This window comes from Macadamia integrifolia, chromosome 1 (assembly GCF_013358625.1).
Source record: "Macadamia integrifolia cultivar HAES 741 chromosome 1, SCU_Mint_v3, whole genome shotgun sequence".
In the NCBI taxonomy this organism is placed as follows: Eukaryota; Viridiplantae; Streptophyta; class Magnoliopsida; order Proteales; family Proteaceae; genus Macadamia; species Macadamia integrifolia.
The window spans coordinates 34,990,060-35,008,957 of NC_056557.1; the positions used below are offsets into that span (position 1 = coordinate 34,990,060).

The 18,898-nt window shown below is 35.9% G+C and overlaps 1 protein-coding gene across 3 annotated transcripts; it reads right to left on the reverse strand.

Annotated features, from left to right (window-relative positions):
- Positions 1–3,777: 3,777 nt before the first annotated feature.
- Positions 3,778–13,320, reverse strand: LOC122085578. 3 transcript variants are annotated; one of them, XM_042654162.1, is made up of 16 exons: positions 13,210–13,319; positions 13,071–13,110; positions 11,968–12,332; positions 11,392–11,485; positions 10,080–10,266; positions 9,733–9,988; positions 9,402–9,614; positions 9,227–9,313; positions 9,006–9,140; positions 8,620–8,733; positions 8,204–8,451; positions 7,991–8,071; positions 7,677–7,908; positions 6,892–6,990; positions 6,589–6,774; positions 3,778–4,225 (listed from the first exon to the last, which is right to left on the reverse strand). In XM_042654162.1, exons 3-14 carry the CDS (start codon positions 12,313–12,315, stop codon positions 6,934–6,936), a joined length of 2,052 nt encoding a protein of 683 aa, XP_042510096.1. In that variant the 5' UTR covers positions 12,316–12,332; positions 13,071–13,110; positions 13,210–13,319; the 3' UTR covers positions 3,778–4,225; positions 6,589–6,774; positions 6,892–6,933. The 3 variants fall into 3 exon arrangements, with proteins under 3 accessions (XP_042510096.1, XP_042510169.1, XP_042510024.1); XM_042654090.1 differs by lacking the exons at positions 3,778–4,225; positions 6,589–6,774; positions 6,892–6,990 and having other exon boundaries at positions 6,998–7,908; XM_042654235.1 differs by lacking the exons at positions 3,778–4,225; positions 6,589–6,774; positions 6,892–6,990; positions 8,620–8,733 and having other exon boundaries at positions 6,997–7,908; positions 13,210–13,320.
- Positions 13,321–18,898: the final 5,578 nt, after the last annotated feature.

Below are 18,898 nucleotides of genomic sequence, written 5' to 3' on the forward strand. Positions count from 1 at the left end.
GTTTCAAATGATGAATTTTTTTAAAGACTAGTTTAGCAAATTTAGAGGTCTCTCTAGATGACACAAATATCCATCACATGATAGATTGAATATAATTGATTTGTGAACTAAAAGGTCCCAAGTTCCTTTTCCCTTGCTAAGTTTCATGCTGAAATGGAATTGCCAAATGGAAAATTAAAGTTTTGAAATTCTAATGAAAAATGAAACAATTTTTTTTTTTTTTTTTTTTTTTAAAGATATAATGGCATTCAAAATATAAGAGAATATTTACAACATCCCTGAAATTTTTGAACCCACATATTTCTAATCTGAATGATCTCCTTAAATATGCGTATAATCGAAATTACAACATATCTCCTCTATGTTTTGTGTTGATCTAGAGATATCTTATAGACCTAGGGTTTAAGAAATTTTTTTTTTACCAAACTTTAAAGGATTTAATTAAATCTCTTCCAATCATATTGATTACTAGGGCACATTGATTAAGGTGGGACCTGTTTGTGCATATGTCCTAGTTATTTAAAAGGTGTAACACTCGCCATATTAATAAGTCTTCCATGGAGGCCTGCGTTGTAGCGCAGTGGTTGGCTGCTAGCCTTGTGAGCCCTAACATAAGTCTAGAGGGTAGGTCATGAGTTCGACCTCCTTACACCCCCACCCTATTTAATATACTAAGAATACTACTAATAGTACATAATATGTGTGACCCAGTCTCTTAGCCACTCAGCAATCCCCTTTTTGGCTTGTTGATGGGTCCCTTGTCTAACCCCATAGTGAGTCATGCAAAAGCAAATTAAAAAAAAAAAAAAAAAAAAAAAAAAAAAAAAAAAAAAAAAAAAAAAAAAAAAAAAAAAAAAAAAAAAAGAAAGAGAGATCTTCAATAGGTTTGGTAACCGTAAACCCAAGACATCCCTTTGTTATTATGTTTATTTTACTTTGGATCATCAATTTTTTTTTGGTAAACTTTGGATCATATGAAAAGGCAAAGTTCTTCGAAACTCCATCCATGTCACTCATTATAATTATTGCAAGATAGGTCCAAATTTGGTGATGATATTATCCCATTATTGTTATCTATTATTATCTATAAATGGGGAACTTTTAGACCAGTTTAGTAGAGCCATGAACTACTTAGAGACGTAAAATAATTGAAAAATATAAAAGTGAACAAAACATGAACTCATCATGAACCATCGAGAGGTCAAGAGAAAATAACTAAAATAATGAATCCAAACGAATGAGTAAACCGTCATACTTAATGGGGAGTTTCTTAAGGGTCCCATCTTTATCGAATAGTCAATCAGCCAAATCACCAATCCATGTGACTAAAATATTAAAGAACAGGATAAAAATGGAAGTGAAAATGAGTGTGACAAAAGCATTTCCATGTCAACAATGTAAAGGAATTGTTTTCAATTTAAGATGTCAAAGAAAGCTTTGTCATTTGGATTTACTATGGTAAGCTGATCTACGTAGACACTTTTTACTTTTTTTTTGGTTTTTGTTTTGAAAGTAATTCTGGTAAAAGATGATCATGAAACATCAAGTATCTATTGAATTTAATAAAAAAAAAAGACACTAGTTTATTCCATCATGTTCCATGCCACTTTTTGTTGCACTTTTTTATTTTTGGGTTAATTAAGGAGGCCACTTCTCTAACCAAAGGGGATAAAAAAAAATTCACTCAACATGACATAATAAAGGAGGAAACTCAACAGGAAATGCAACTTTGGTTAGAATGTAATGCTGGTCCCATGTCTAGCGAGTCTAGCTTTCATGGTACTATCATTGTATATTCAAGTAATGTTTACAAATTATTTGTCTCTATCAAAACTTTTAAAAAACCCTATACAAAATGAATACATCTTAAACTCTTAACCCATTCTTTATGTCCAGACATAGCCGAGTGTAAAAAAAAAAAAAAAAAAAAAACCCTACTCCCTAAACTGTTTCCTTGTCAATGCATCTGTTGCACTGGCTTTCGTGTCAGCGTAGCAACAATGCAACCGAAGACCATTTGATCACCTTTACATAATTTACACCCGGTGATTATTCACAAATTCTACTATTTTTTATTAATATTATTCTAAAATTATTTATTATACATTATATTAAATACTGTCAAATGAGAATTTTAACACTTAAAAATATGATTCTGACAATTAAATAGTAAGAGCACAATATCTAGATTAACACATGTCAAATTCCATATTCAAATTCAATCAAGTATCCGTTGTAAATATACAGCCATTTATATTCAGCCAGTTATATATTGGAATCCACCATCTTATAATCCTCCTATATATATGAATTTTCAAAGCAAAATTTTGACACTCCAATGCTAATTAGGCTAAAACTTGACAAAAACTTGACGAGCATGAAAGAGCCCTTGGGGTCTCGTCCAACAATGCCACATGACTGATTTTTTAATCAATCAGATGAACTTTACCTAAAAACAACCACGCTCATACATAAATAATAAAGTAAAAAAGGGAAAAGGCAGGTTTATGACCATTGTGTACACATCCCGGATTGAACTCCTTTGTGGCGCAACACAATGTTCGGCGTGCATTCAACTGTTAGAAACGCCTTGGCACAGAACCCAAGACAGTCACACGCAACCCAAGGCATTTTTGAACGTTGAATGCGCACCAGACACTATATTATGCCACAGAGGAGCCAAATCCACACTTCCCCTCACAAACACTCTCTCCTCTCTTATTAAATGACACAACTCCACTTTCACCCACCAAAACAACTTCCCCCCTATAAATGTGTATGATACTGCATGTGTATAATGCCAATATAAAGGGCCAACATATCGACCCCTCCCAATTAAATTTAAGAAATTGTATGCTCATTGCATCTTCATTGATGACCCTAAATTAATACTCCACTTTCACCCACCAAAACAACTTTCCCCCTCTAGATATGTATAATGCCGGATGTGTATATGCCACAATATAAAGGGCCAAAATATCGACCCCTCCCAAATAAATTTAAGAAATTGTATGCCCATTGCATTTTCACTGATAAACCCTAAATTATTCTTAAACATATCCCACACTATACTTATATTATTATGGATAAAAACCACACTAACAATTTGAGTCGGTCACCAGTGGCCCTAAAAAGGTGGATTAATCTAACCCAATTTCAATCAGATCGGTGACTCTGAAAGGAGTCTGTCTACTTACCCACAATGACGTTGAAACACCAGAAAGATATGGTTTTGTTGTGACCAAACCAGCACTAGGGATATCATATGTTTACATTATATGACAGGTAATACTTTGAAAAGACCAAGGAGATGGCAGTATCACACAACTATAAAGGAAATATATATGAACTCTTCTGTCTTAATTGGAACTAAAGTTCCACCATGAAAGTGCAACTTGCACTGAAGTAGATAGCCCTGGTTGTGGATTGCGATTTTTTATTGCAATAAAGTCAATACCCAAGATTTTCTTTCGCGAACCTGTATGAATCAAGTGGACTGCCAGCAGAAAACCTGTATCATTAGGGATAGGAGGGGTCAAGATTGCCAACCCTAAAGAGGTTGTATGTATGTAGCTTCATCAATTTATCTCTGGTGCAGATCTGCCAAAGCAGTACATCATATGAGATTGATTGATCCCAGCTTCCACTATTCACATATAGACAAGACAACTACAATAGATTTCAAGAAATATAGAAAAAAGTGCACTTGATATTCTTTCAGTGTGCATCTGTAACTGAATGACATGAAGGCAGTAAGAACTAATAAGATCTAAGAAATGAATGTAATTTGCTTTTTCCTCTCTTCAATTCATAAGCTCTACAAAATAAATTGTGTACCTCAAGCATATAATGGTTAAAAGATTGTATCAATTGATTTTGTTTGGTATAAAGGAAATTGGAAGTGGGAATTAAATGACATTTTCTTTTTTCCTTTATGAATGACTTGATTGTTACAGTGGGACTTGCCCCAAATTATAACCAGATGCTGCTTTTTATTGCACTTGTGAGGTCACATAGTATCAGTCGAATGAAAAATGAAAGGGCAATGAGGGACCTTTTTTTCTTGCCTCAGCTCAGTAGCACCAGTTTCTTTTGAGAAGTTCTATTGATTATTTGCAACCCCTCACTCGGTTTTGATCAAGCACTCCGCCGGCAATCCATATTCCTTTTTCACGTAACTGAGTTGCCGCCTCCAAGGATCATTGTGTAACTTGTAGTGTAGAACCTTGGTAACAAAAAGAGCATTCAGCTATATCAATCAGTGCCACAATTTTCTACAAGGATCATTGTGTAACAGGCCATACAAATCAATTTTAGCCTATATCAACATATTAACATGTCTAAAAAATGATGTCATCATTGAATGGTAAGGTTTTGTATTGTTGCTTGACAAATTGTCATTCTTGAGTTGCCGATATCAATCATTATTTTGCGACTGTTAGTATTAAAATAATTTGAATATCTCATTAGACAAAAAGTTTAGCTAGATCAATGACTTGGACATATTTATGAGGCACCACATTTGCATACATGGCAACACCAATCTGACAAAATACAACTGACTCATATGGAGCGAGAGGAAAGACCAAATGTTTTTGCTAGGACATCTAGTGTACTTATTCTATCATCTTACACGATTTGCGGCATGCAATTTTAAGAGTAGATTTATATTTGCATTTATGCAAATAATAAGTTTCAGGAATTATTGAAGAAAAATGGAAAATCCAGTCCTCATTTTTGTGTAACAGATTTGCATGGTTTTGAATCACTATTCTCCTAAAAAAAGGCAATGTGTTTGCTGATGCCAAACTGCAAGAAGAACCTAGCTAGCTTCTTAGGCCTTTTAGAATTGAAATAACAGACCTGGTTAAATATTTTTACTCTACCCACTGACCTTCCAAGTAATAACCTGCATGCCCACCAAAAATAAGGGAAGTAAAAGAATGCAGTGACACAAACAATACCGTGACAAATACATGGACAGAATATGTTGATGACAGGTCGGTAAAGAAACTGACAGCCTACAAGCATATGCTCCCGAAAACAAAGCCTAATTATATAACATGAACCTTTTGATATTTAGAGTTTTCAAGGAGGGATAGGAGTTGAAACAAATGACTAAGGGTTTTACAAAGCAGTACGGCACAGTGGCGCGCACACACAGAGCAATGATGAAAAATAAATGTGATCAAATAAATTTTACCCACCAAAATAAAAAGAAGGAAAAATTGTGACCAGATGGAAGCCAAGCCAAATGAAACTTAAAAGAAAGATTAAACAGGTAAATCAAAGGAACTGGACAAGAGGAGAATGTCTGGCACCAAAGTATCAACAGATCAGGGTGATATAGGTACAATTTCAAGTGAGATGAGATTCTTGCACTCATGAGGTAATCAACCGGATCGAGAAAGAATTTAAATGAACTGAAAACTAATTATCTTATCATCTTATGATCATAAGTAAAAAAGAACGTAAGACATTTGGTTAAATTATTGAAGATCTAAGGATCTTATCAAAAAGCGATATTGGACACAGCAATCACAGCTCTGACTATGATTTATGATCATACAGACTACCAAGAATTGAAATATATTAGACTGAGCAGCAAGATATCAAGACATCAGGTGAAGACTTAAAAAAACTACAGGTTTTTACATTAAGAAACACAGTAACTGATTAAAGGATAAAAAGAAAAGGAGACAGAATGAATGAAAGTGTAAAGAGGAAGAAGATAAGCAGAACAAAAACATAGTACATGATATGTAACTTTAATAACAACAGGATAGAGTGGGGTGGTGAAAAAATGATAATAGGGAGTTACCGCAACGTGATAATTTTAGATACCTAGGTTCACTCAAGAATAAAGGAAGAGAAATAGAGGATGATATTATACAAAGAATTAAAATAGGGTGGACGAAATGGAGGAGTGCATCTGGAGTGTTGTGTGATTGACGTATCCCTTTAAAATTCAAAGGAAAATTTAATAGAATGGTTATACGACCAGCAATGATGAATGGGACTGAATGTTGGACAGTAAAGGAAAAACATTTAAACAAACTTAATGTCGCAGAAATGAGAATGTTGTGATGGATGAGTAGTGAAACTATAAAAGATAAGAGAAAAGAATGAACAAATTAGAGCAAACTTCGGCATTGCCCCTGTTCGTGATAAATTGCGACAAACTCGTCTAAGGTGGCATGGACATGTGCAACAAAGACCTTTGAATGCTCCAGTACGGAAAAGTGATTTATTGCAAATCGAAGGAGCTTAGAAAGACCTAGAGGTAGGCCTAAAACAACCATAAAAGAAGTAGAGAAGAACATGTATAGCTTTTAGGATCAGAATTTTGTATGGCTTTGAATAGAACTGATTGGACAAATAGGATACATGTAGCGGACCCCATTTAATTGGGATAAGGCTGAGTTGTTATTGTATATAAATTTATATTATTATACCCATTTTGCAGCTTATGTAGTGTATTGAGTTACTTATGATGGCCAATCCTAAGATGCTTATGTCAAGTTTCATTAACATTTTTCTAGAAAAACATAAACAGCTCCAGACAAACAGCAGCAGTAAGGAAGCTACCTGTATGAATGTAGCAAAGACATCATCTTCAGTCAGTCTCAAGAACTCAACAGCCCAGTCATCCACAAGGCCACTAGCACTTTTTTGACGTTCAGCCTCAAGTAAAACAGAATCACGATACAAGAACCTCTGCCAGATCCTTTGAATGTTTACCAACTTGAATTTTATTTCTTCTTTATCAATTCCCTAAAAAATAAGTCAAGAAAAGAAAACTGAGAGCATAACCCACAATAAATTGCTGCTTCCCCCAGATAAAATTTTACGATCCCACCTTCGTAACTACCAAAGAAAGAAAAAAATTACCCGTAGACTCTTGATCAAGTTTGGAATATCATCCTCTCGAATTCACACAGCAAAGCTATCATAATTGAGTACATTCTCATATGGCAGGTAAATCCCATCCTGAATATAGCAAGAAACCAATAGTCATTGCAGTCAAAGGAAGACAAATAGCTATCTAGAAACTGATGTAAATCAAAAGCTGAGCATTGCATTAAAATAGAATGTTACGAAGGTCATAATAAAAAAATAAAAAAAGAAGACTGAAAAATTAGCTAACGGCTCTGTTTAAATAGTGGCAACTGATTCAGCAAATACAAAAATTGATGCTTACCTTGGCTTAGGAAATATTAGGTTACTCCAAGTAGAAACTTAGATTTCCCACCAACATTAGAACTATGCCTGACATGAATATGGGAAGGATGTACAGCTTGAATACTTGATAGATCCTCCTTAGAAGATATATTAGGTTAAACCAATTAAAGGGCGGACCTTGGTACAACTGTAAGGTTGCTCCATTGTGACTTAGTGGTCGTGGGTTCGAGTCGGGAAACAGCCTCTCTGCGAATTGGGGTAAGGCTGTGTATATAATGACTCTCCTCAGACTCCGCAATGGCGGAAGCCTCATGCAGTGGGTACGCCTTTTTATTAGGTCAACCCAATTGAATTATCCTGATTTTCAAATCCTAACCCTCTAACTTTTGTACACATACATTGTTATGTGTTGCTACGCTATTCACAGCTATCAGTTGCATTGGATTTTCTCTTGTCAATGATTGGAGGACTAACAAGGAGGAAGAAATCAAAACCTGAATAACGACAGGGATGCATCCATGTAAGATACTATCTTCCATTCGACCACTCCAACCATCTCCAGGTAATGCTCCACAGAAAACAGAGCTTCCAAGATCCTCATAATAATTCATAGACCTTACTGGGGTTACAACAACATCTTCTGTATGTTGTTTCCCTAGTTTTCCTTCTTTGTTTGGGCTTGAACCAAATTCTTTTGCCAGTTTCTGCCTGATACCCATGCTATACCTGAATAATCAAAACCAAGTAGACGCATTAGGCATGTCAACTAAAACCCAAATTCTTAAGGACTGGATCTTAGTCTACATACGTATCTTCAGGCCTGCCATTAGCATAAGCTGGTCCAAGATTTCCATTGAAGTAGAAAAGTGTCCTACGTCTCTCAAGGGGCCTGCAAGCACAAGGCTCAATTGGTTTCAATCTTGCATAGCTAACTTCAAATTGGTGGTCACTATCCACTTCAATCAGCAGTGTTGACGACAGAACCAAATTAGCAGAACATAAGTTTCAATGAGATACATACCTAGCCCATAGTTTTGATCTCAAGGAACTTGGATCTGGTCGTTTCCATGCAGGAAGCACAAGATCCTTCTCAGGGTCAAAGCACAGATGATTGCCTCGCTTGTGTGCAGGAATTTGGTCCCATTTGTCAGCCCAATATGCTGTTGTAGACTGGTTATGCTTTGAATTAGTGTTTCCCCAGTGTACCAACATCATGCTGTTCCAAATCTCTTTAGGAGCATAGCAAGCACCTTCATCCCATGAGAAAAACTGCGTTTAGGTATAGATGCAACACCATTAGAATACACACAACGAAGATAAGAAGAAGACAACTGCTTAACATTTTTCCCAATATAGCAAAGTACAAATATTCACTCTCTTCTGTTCTATCCGTTATCCACATTGTCAACCAATGATCATCCTCAATTTACATCATACCCAAATATGGTCTCTTCCTGCTGAGCGATTCCAGTAAGGATAATGCTCAACTATGTGATCATATGCCTTCTTATAGAACTCAAGGGTTAGAGAGCTCCTTAAACCCATGTGCTCCTGAAATTATGGCAAAAAAAAAAAAAAAAATAGAATCTTGTAAAGCATGTTACATAGACACATGTATAAATTAACTATATCTACCAGGACAAATATTCTTGGCAACCTTCTTGGGAAGTCTAATGGTTTATCGCTTACATAAAAAACAAGCCATGTAGTTTGTTTGATAAAAAGTTTCAAGAAAGAACTTACATAACCATAAAATGAGGTAGTTCATGAGGTACAAAGCAATCATACGTACAACATCAGAGCACATGTGAGCACAAAATTACCTTCATACTAAAGTGGGGTGCGTCATCAGCACGAGTTATAATGCATGAATCTAGAACAGGAACAAAGAAATAGTCTGCTTCTTCACTGTTTAATGTTCGATAAGGGCTAGCCAGAACACTTTCATAGAGAGCAATCTGCAAAAGTGGTGTGTCAAAAGAAAGTAGATGCTACGCTAATTTCAATATCTCTGTGCTAGTAGCATTAGACAGTCAAATTACACCTGAGCGCCATATAACTGATCCATCCACAATGTTGCATTCTGACCATCATAAATTCGGTTTACACATTCAAGCTTGAAATGCCGACCCTGCAATAGCCAAGAAATCAAATGAAGAATATAATTGAAAGCTTGTTGTGTGCTCGCACTGGTAAAGGTTTTAAGTGCCCATTCCAACCTCAAGAAGGAGACTGTTGAATTCTGGTGGCAAATCATAAACATATATAAGGGGTCTTTTCTTTTTAACCACAGTGTTAAGGTTGACAGGGCTGCTGCTGACTTGTGCATCAGACACATGAATTGTGGCTGGCCGAAGCCATCGAGGCCACTCTTGTAGGGATGATAAAACAGACGGGATACTGCAATCTGTTCCATACCAACCACTGTTGCACTAAAGATGAAAACTGCGCCAGTTAGTTGATCACATCTGAAAAAAAGGAGTCAAATCAAATATCATGACTTTAGATTGGAAAACACCCTAAATATTGAAAGCTTTAAAATTTTCATACCTGACAATATCCACCACGGCAATGTCCGTGACCAGAGCATTGGTTAAGACACGTGCATTGCACAGGAAGTTCACAGAAACGACCCCAGAGGCCATCATATTTGCAATCACATTCCTCTTTGAATTCAACCTCGGATGTGTATGCTTCCTCTGGGTCCACATTACACCATCCAGCTATGCTACTGTTCCTTGTGAAAATATCATGATCAGGCTGTGACCAATTGGCCAGTTTCGGAGCACCAGGTCCAGATGGTAAGCTGTGACAGGATTTTATCCTTGAATTAATTGTCCATAGAGACTAGAGAGATACCATGATTGAAGCTCATACTATAAATTCAGGGTCCTTACCTCAGTTCAAACCCACATGCCTCTGCGACAGGCCGATTTGGATATTTGGTGCCTTGTCCACAGAAACACATAGCTCTTGTTGTATCACAATAGGCAGCGCAAATCGAGACAACCCATCTCCCATATGGTTGCTCTGGTGTTCCTGGATAGTTGCATTCCAACTGCAGTTTCTCTGAGCAACCTTCCCCTGTTTAATTTTTAGCAGAGATTTTAGATCCAAAATATTAATGAGTGAACGTAAATGCAACCAAAAGAAAATGAGATATATAAAATTATAAGTGTTAAGTCAGTTTCCTCAGAACTACTTAAATACATACAGTTAACTTTCAAGTTTTATCTTGCCCATAAAACTGATTATGTGTATCCAGGAGTGATTTACTCTAATTTTGTGGAAAATATTTTCAACATTTCAAGTTAAATAGGAAAAAAAACTTACAAACTGCAAGGAATTAAAACATTCTTTTTGATTGTCAATTGGGAACTCAGAATACTGAAGACAGCTTTTAAACACTCCATGTACAATTCTAGGACTTCCACTTTGTCGAGACTGATGTGTTTACTCCTATCCTATCGATAGGGGTAATTTGGGACATTCTTCAATGTTTTAAATAAGGGTACAGTGGTCCTGTTTTATACTAATGCGGGGAAGTTTTTTCTTGTTCTTATTTCCTCATATTATTTAATGAATATTGCTCGCGGTTGGAGCTCTCCTCTTCATGGACTTCTTTTTCCCCTGTTCTTTCTTCTCCTTTCTTCTCTCCTTCTATTCTTCTCCTATTGGTTGTATGCTGATCTGATATACAGCTACATGGTATCAGAGCCAGGAGGTTGGGTGATCAATCCCTGGTAACTGCAAGGGGTCTGTGTTATGAGTTGTTGTGCCCCTACTTTGTGCTCCTTGGTGCCACATGATGGTGTCACGTGCAGAACCGTGTGTGTAGCCTGCATGTGCATCCGGGGTGTGTGTGTGTGTGTTTGTTGATATGCGTCGATATACATTGATGAGGGTGTTGATGTGTGTTGATATACATTGTTGTACCCCTCACTTAACAGCTTGAGCTTTTGGGATAAGCAGTTGTAACACAATTATATCACAAGAATGTACCGGAACCTAGTTGTTGAGAAACGAAGCAAGTTAAAATCCGCAAACTGTATAATTTGAATAAGGTGATCCTTATTATTCCCCCTCTTTCTCAGTAAATGGTAAATGGTAATAGGGTACAGTGAAAGGGTTTAATACCCATAAATAGAAGGCCTCAATAATGAACTTTTGAAAATAAAATTACAAAAACGAGGAAAAATTAATTCTGACCAGAAAATCCATGAAACCATCTGCATTGTCTCATTTCCCGGTTGCAAACACCTTGACCGCTACAGTCATTCTTGCAGTCATTCCCACCTATTTTCTGTCAGCACAAACAAGAGTTATGAACAGTGATGTACTGGAAGTCCAACTGATCCAACCTTTTAAACTGTGGATCTCCTTGTCCAAAATTGCTAGACATACCAACAATGTCTTCGAGAAGGCCAGATCTCAACATAATGAATTTAATGACGCAATCAACAGAAACAGGATCAAACTTTTTTTTTGGGGGGGAGGGGGAGGGGGAGGGGGTGCAATTATAGAACTTAAAAATTCAAATATTTAATTTTTGAGAACAGTTCATTAAATGGACGATATAAAAAAATACTCAAAACTGAAAGGTTGAGTAAATACCATGTAACAACAACTACTCAATTAAAAGAGGAAGGCAAAACTTTAGAAGTACAAGATGAGATCTTAGCAGTGCGATCTTGCAAAATCCAAGCTAACACTCTCAATCAAAGAAAAATAGTGAGACCCACCCCTCAAAATGATAACACTTTTAAGTATCTTCATATTACCTACCTCAACTACACTGACAGATGTAGTTATTGAATCACAGCCAGAAAGCCACCGGCCAATCCTCGCCAACCATGGTGCACCATGGTAAACAACTGCCTTATGTGCATCTGCCGAAAACCGACGATCTAAATCAAGACTTGTCTTAAAATTCCTGGACCCATGTTGCTTCCCTCCCTCACTTGATCCATGAACCGGAGAACAAGAACTCTGAACTTCCCGGTTTCTGGTGTAAAAGAGAGAGAATGGCACCAAAGGGAACAAGAACAGATGAACCACTGAAGCCAACACCACAAGTGAAGCAATTATCACTACCAAAGACTCTGAACATCTCCATGTCTGAAGACAGCCCATTATCTTGAGAGAACTTTCTGTCAAAGACCATCTCAATCAATTCAATGAACTAAAGTGAGTCCCAACTCTATCAATGTAGGAGCCTAAGATACATGACCCCCACCCCCCCCCCACCCCCCCCCCCCCCCAAAAAAAAAAAAAAGAATTAATGCATAGCTAGATAAGGGTTTCCATAAATCTGAGGAAGTAATACTAATACGATTCTGCCCTGCTCCCCAACTAAGGGAAAATTGAAAGAAAAAAATAATAATAATAAGAAGAAGAAGACATGAATTCTTACAAAAATCAATGTAAGGCGAGGGAACAATTTTGCCACCTCAGTAGTCTAATTTAGGTTATTTTCCTTCTTCTCAATCTCCACCGAATCAACTAGAGAGATGAGATAACATTTTTTGTATGTATTTAAATTTATGAATCTATTGCAACCATATTTCAGTAATTAGCTCATTCTGCATTTTATCCATTCACACATTTAAAAATATATTTGTTTTGAAAATTTTTAATTCATAGCTGTAACAAAAAGATCCAGCTAAAATGAAAACTAGGTCAATGAATGCAAATCTGAACACAGAGGATATAAGACCAATACATATGAAAATCAAATTAAACTTTAAAAAAGATAAGTAACTGAAACTAATGATCCCATAGTTCAAAGAAGTTGATCGATTGACGAAAATACTGATTTAGTTACCAGTCAAAACTGCGAAATTAGTTGAATCATGAACGAAAAGTAGTGAGATATAAAAAAAGCTAACCTTTACGGAATCTGCATTTGTTGATTTTGAAGGGAAGAGCCTGCAACATGAAACAAGGAACTAAGAGCCAAAGAAGAAAAAAAGAAAAAAATTAAGAAAATTAAGATTTCATTCAAAATTGTTCGTCTTAGAGATATACCCATTTAGAAGAGTTGAATCCACCGCCACCACCAAACCTCGCACGAAAAATAGTATATAATTTATAAATTCAAAACCAAACAAGAGAGAGAGAGAGAGAGAGAGAGAGAGAGAGAGAGAGAGAAGAGGGAGAGTTTGGAAATTTAATGCTAAATATATAAAACGGCAAAAGGCTAATAAGGACGAAAACCGCCAAGGCCTTTAGATGTATAGGTGGAAAGCGTGAACAAAGAAATATTTTGACACGTGCTGCTGAGTTGGCAGCCAGAAAAGCATCCACGATGTTTGAAGATCATCAGTATTCCGCGTATTATTACCATGTGGTCAAGTGGGAGTCATATTTTAGTGATTGGTGGCCCCACCCTTAAATAGTTGTTGTATTGTAGGGGTGTCAATTTCAGACCCGCACCAAACCCGATATGTTTATGGTTCGATTTAGATTAGTCAGATTAATAACACATTTATAAACAAGTAGTACATGTTGCACTGACCTAGCTCAATCTAGGGGTGTCAACCGGTCGGGCCGGTTCGGTTTTGATCGGGCTTAATCGGGCTTGAAGACTTTCAAAGGCTACACCGTGTCCGCCCATTTAATTAATCGGGCTTAGTTATTGAGGGCATGGTACACTTTAGATTCGGTCGATCGGTCTCGGGCTATAATCGGGCTATCTTAATCAGGCTTTAGTCGGGCCTTAACCGGGCTACGGACATGTTTAATGTTAAACGGGCTTTAACCGGTTTTTAAACGGGCCCTCTTTAAAATGTGCTATTATATTTCGGCCCACTCATGTAAGTCCAAAAAAATGACAATAAATCAATAAATGATACCAAATATAACCATTATTTAAAATGTGAACATGTCTTTACTTTTTAGTTTTTATTCTTTAATTTGGGGGGTAAAATAGGTATTATAGAATCATTAAAGGGTCGGGCCAAGTTGGTGCACAATAGGCCGGTCTCGGTCGGGCGTTATTCGGTCGGTCTCGGTCGGGCGCCCGACGGTCCAAGTAGCAAAACCGAGACCGACCATTTATAAACGGGCCGGGCTCAAGCCCGACACGTTTAATAAACGGTCCGGGCCGGGCCGGTCTATAAACGGTCGGTCCCGGTCGGTTTAGTCGGGCCGGGCCACGAATTAACACCCCTAGCTCAATCAATCCGATACATTTATAAGTCCGACTTGAACCAACTCCTTTAAGCCCCACCCCTTTAATATTATTTGTATTTTTTTTTAGGGAGAGGGATAGGTATGCCGCCGATATCAAGTATGCTAGCGGATAGCACCAATAGGAACACATGATGAAGTATCATTCAGGAAGGATATGAGGGTCATTTCAAAAAAAAGGAAGAGAGAGATAGACACAATGGGTACTAGCATACTTGATATCGGCGGCATACCCAACCTTTTCCCTTTTTTTTTTAATATTATTATTATTTTTATGTGATATGTACAGTTGAAATTGTGGTGATTGTTATTTGAACATTCATCTATTTTCAAGTATAATTTAATTGATTTGAATTTGCCAAACTTGGATTGTATATGCATAGTTTAATTGATTAGAGTTTCATGGGTTAAAGATTGAGTGCCCTAGAACTTAGGCCCTCTTTGGTATCATTTTTATTTTTTATTTTTTTCTATTTAAAAAAAATCATTAATGAAAATAATTTGTTATCATAACATAAAAATGATTTGATAACTACTTGACAAAGATGATTTTTTGTGAGAAATAGTTTGGTATCTCTATATGCAAAATAATTTTTTAAAGAAATGGGTGAAGAGATTCCCTTCACCCATTATTCTTATAATTCTTTTTCTAATTAAGCAAATGACTACTTTACCCCTATATAGTGAACATTTAAGCACATGTTCATTAAAGTCTAGCACAAAAGCAACTGAAAATCATTTGTGGCCAAAACATATAAATGACTCTTGATCTCTTTTTGGTTTTAGTGTTTTACCAATTTTTTTTTTTTTTTTTTAAATAAAAACAAGATCCATAAATGATACGAAATGCAACCAAAACCATTTTTGAATAAAAAAAAAAATGAAAAATGATACTAAAGAGGGCCTTAGCTGCTTTGCCCATTTTTGGCTTAATTCATTTTAACAATGAGATCTTTCTTTACTATGCTCATCTTTGCCTCATTTTATTGGCATTCATCTTCAAGTATATTTAAGAGACAAATTTTAAAGAAGACCCGTTTAAAGTTAAATAGATCTATAGCCCGGTTAAGGCCCGATTAAGTAAGGATGTGAATTTGAAATCGAAACCGTTTATCAAAACTGAACCGAGCCATTTATACCAAAACCACAAAACCGTTTAGTAAATGGTTTGGTTATGGTTTCAAGTTTAAGACCGATTAGTTAAATGGGTCGGTTCGGTTTTAACTGTTTAACCCATCGGATTCAAACCAAATTGACATCGTGAAAATCGAATCGTTTACACTGTCAAAACCAACCCATTTAACCCATATACCAATTAAATAGAATATGAGGTTAAGGGCATTAAGGCAGGTGTAGAATCGATATATACATCATTGTCTCATGCTTTTTAAATTTAGAACACTAGCGATAAATTGTGTTCATTAGCAGTTTTGTTTGAATTTCTTTCTCCATGTAATATTTTCTTTTGCTCAGTTGTTTGGTTGTTTTAACAAAACATGATTGGTTTAATTTAGGGAAGAATTAAGGACCATAGAGGCTGCCCACAGTCTATTCACTAATTTACTCTTATTATATAGTTATGTAGTTAAATCCTTGCTTGTTTAATGCCTCAATTAATTTGATAAAAGGTTGAAGCGTTTATTAATAAAAGCAAATTTTAGTAAGCATACGAATAAATAACAAACCGATTGGTAATCGTATGGATTAAACCGCGATCAAAATCGTTTAAAACTGTGAAACCGACACCGTTTAAAAACCATGAAACTGAAACTATTTATTAAACCATTCCGGTTTTAGCAACAACGTGGAAGAGGAGTTATGGTTTTAGACAGCAAAGAAAACATCATTACATATGGCAACAACAAATGAAGTTTCAAGAAAAATATCTTTATAAACTAAATTTGTGGAAGAGGAGAAGGAGTTTTGGTTAGTGTTTAAGCATCATCAAATATGGAGGGATATTGCAAAAATGGAGAGAAATAATATCATTTGATTTTTCTTGTTCTTCTTCTCCTTTCCCTTCCCCAGTTAGGGCCAATTAGGGTCAGCCTAGCCAAGCCTTGAGGGTGGGTCATGGTTGGATTTTTTTGGCCTTGAGTTCTGGACCTAGCTAAGGGGACTTAGTGTTGGGCTGAGGCTTTCAAAAACCTGGCCCAACCCTACCCTGTTGTAGCCTAGTATAGACTATAGAGTGCTCAGGTGTCAAATTTCAAAGTTTAGTTCAATCACATACCTGTACTACTAATATAACCACAAGGTGATAGCTTAATTGGCTAGGACCAATACCTCACAACTAAGAGGTTATAAGTTCCACTCTCCTTGGGCCCGATTTATCTAATACATCTTATCTAATAGGAACGCAAATAAAATTACAATATGAAACTAGAAATTTACAAATCATCCAATATGATTGCACATTTAATATTGATAGGTTCTTAATCTCTTAATTTGAAGATCCAGGATTTGAATTGATGTCCTTTATTCATGTTTCATTTTTCATTGATTCCTCCTAAAGATTTCATTTCATTTTGAATTTGGTTATTCACAATATATGATTATCTCTATTAACGATCCATGACTGAATGGTTAAGGTGCATTTTTTTCTTTGAATAACCAAGAGGAGGTTTGACTCTGTTAACTAGTAATTAAGGACCTTTTTCTTTTAGGATGGGGCAAAGGTATAACCTATAAAATCAGCATGGGACATGTAAGATTTTGATCTTTTTGCTCTAGGAAGAATAACTCTCATTATATTGCAGCGAAGACGTTGGGCATATTAGTGGGTCTATTCCATGATTTCCATTTGATTGTCCTACTACCCCAACCTCTATACAAAGGGTTATGTATAGGCAATGGGGAGTTGCTTCTCATCTCAGTGGAGGTGATCGGATTTGTGGCAATGGAAACCATAAATTTCATACAGAATAGAGGTATATGATAGATCTTTTGCCTTTAGAATTTTTATGAAAGCTTTTATTTGCTTCTTTTCCATTGAAGTTTCATTTTCCTAGAAGGTATCTTACTTTTGGTAAAATTATTCTTCTAATGATCGATTCAACCACCGATAAAAAATATATACCTTAGTTAGAAATAAAAGATCGGTTTTAACATGAAATGGATATATCCATATATCTCTGAGTCATATTTATGAGATGATAAAATATAGTATAACCAACCTATACCAAGAATTGATCCTTATTTTATTTTTCCGGGCATCTTAAAAGTGGTGTCCTTACTCTTAAGGCTACCCTTGGAATCTTCCAAGACTTGTCAGGGCAACAAGTCAATTTTGAGAAAATAGGGTTTTATTTAGGTTCTCTTTGGTTTGATTTCTATTTCTATTTATTTGACTTATTTCTATTTTTACAAGTGTTTGGTATAATTAATAACACTTATTTCTATTTATAATAAATTAAAATAAATCACAAATCACAAATTACTCTCAAGCTATTTGTGATTTGTGGCAACAAATCATTTATGTTGATTTTTACTACTTTAAATGAGCATGTGTGCTAAACTATTCAAAATTAATGGTAACCATGTAACTTCAATATGTTGTATACTATTCCAATAAAAAACTCCAAATCCTATCATCTCTCTCGCTCGAAGCTCAAAGGTGAAGGTGAAAACTGAAACTTATTTTCTCATTATATAATCTATTTTATAAATAGTAATCAATCGAATACTATTTGTGGTCCATAATTTATTATCACAAATAATTTACAAAAAATAGTTAATAAATATAAATTCAAATCATACCAAAGAGAGCCTTAGTAAGGGAACGGCGCCAGTGAAACTCAAATCTTATGTGTACGTATTGTGTGGAGTATCTGATATTTTGCCTAACCCTCTTTACTTGAGTTTTCCTATCTGTTAGTGGTTGTATGGGGCTTGCCTTCGTTGTTTTTGTCAGTTGTAGATTGGTTTTCTTGACTGGCCCATATGGGTTTATATATATTTTTTTTGCTAGAAGATAAGTTTTATTAAGAAACAAAGACAAAAAGGAAAGATAACTAAAGCATAAATCTGACCGCAAGCAAGAGCCCCCGCCTTGGGCATTGCCATCTGTAGGGACTCAAGCTACACACTAATGGAATCTATAATGCGATCTAGTTGTTTCATCCATTGCCATCTTCTTTGTAATGGTTGGTTAAGGGGACTTTGTATGTTGATGTATTTGACTACCGCCTTCTTCACAAGATAACCAGCAAGAGAATTTGCTTCCCTAAAATTATGAGAAATCTTCTAGCTTACAGATTCCATGTATAAACTAAGATGCATTCATCTTTAAAGAGCAAATCATGGAAAATATTCTGCATTTGCACCGATGTCACAACTGCTGCTGAATCAGATTCTATCCATAAGAATGGGATAGCCATCTCTTTAGCTCTCATTAACTCTGTATAAGATATTCAAGCTCAGCTTCATATATTCCTCTTTTTGTTCTTTGTGAATATTTCTTTTGATATTACCTAAAAAAGGGGAAGGGGAAGGGGAAGGGGAAGGGGAAGGGGGCCGGGGCCGG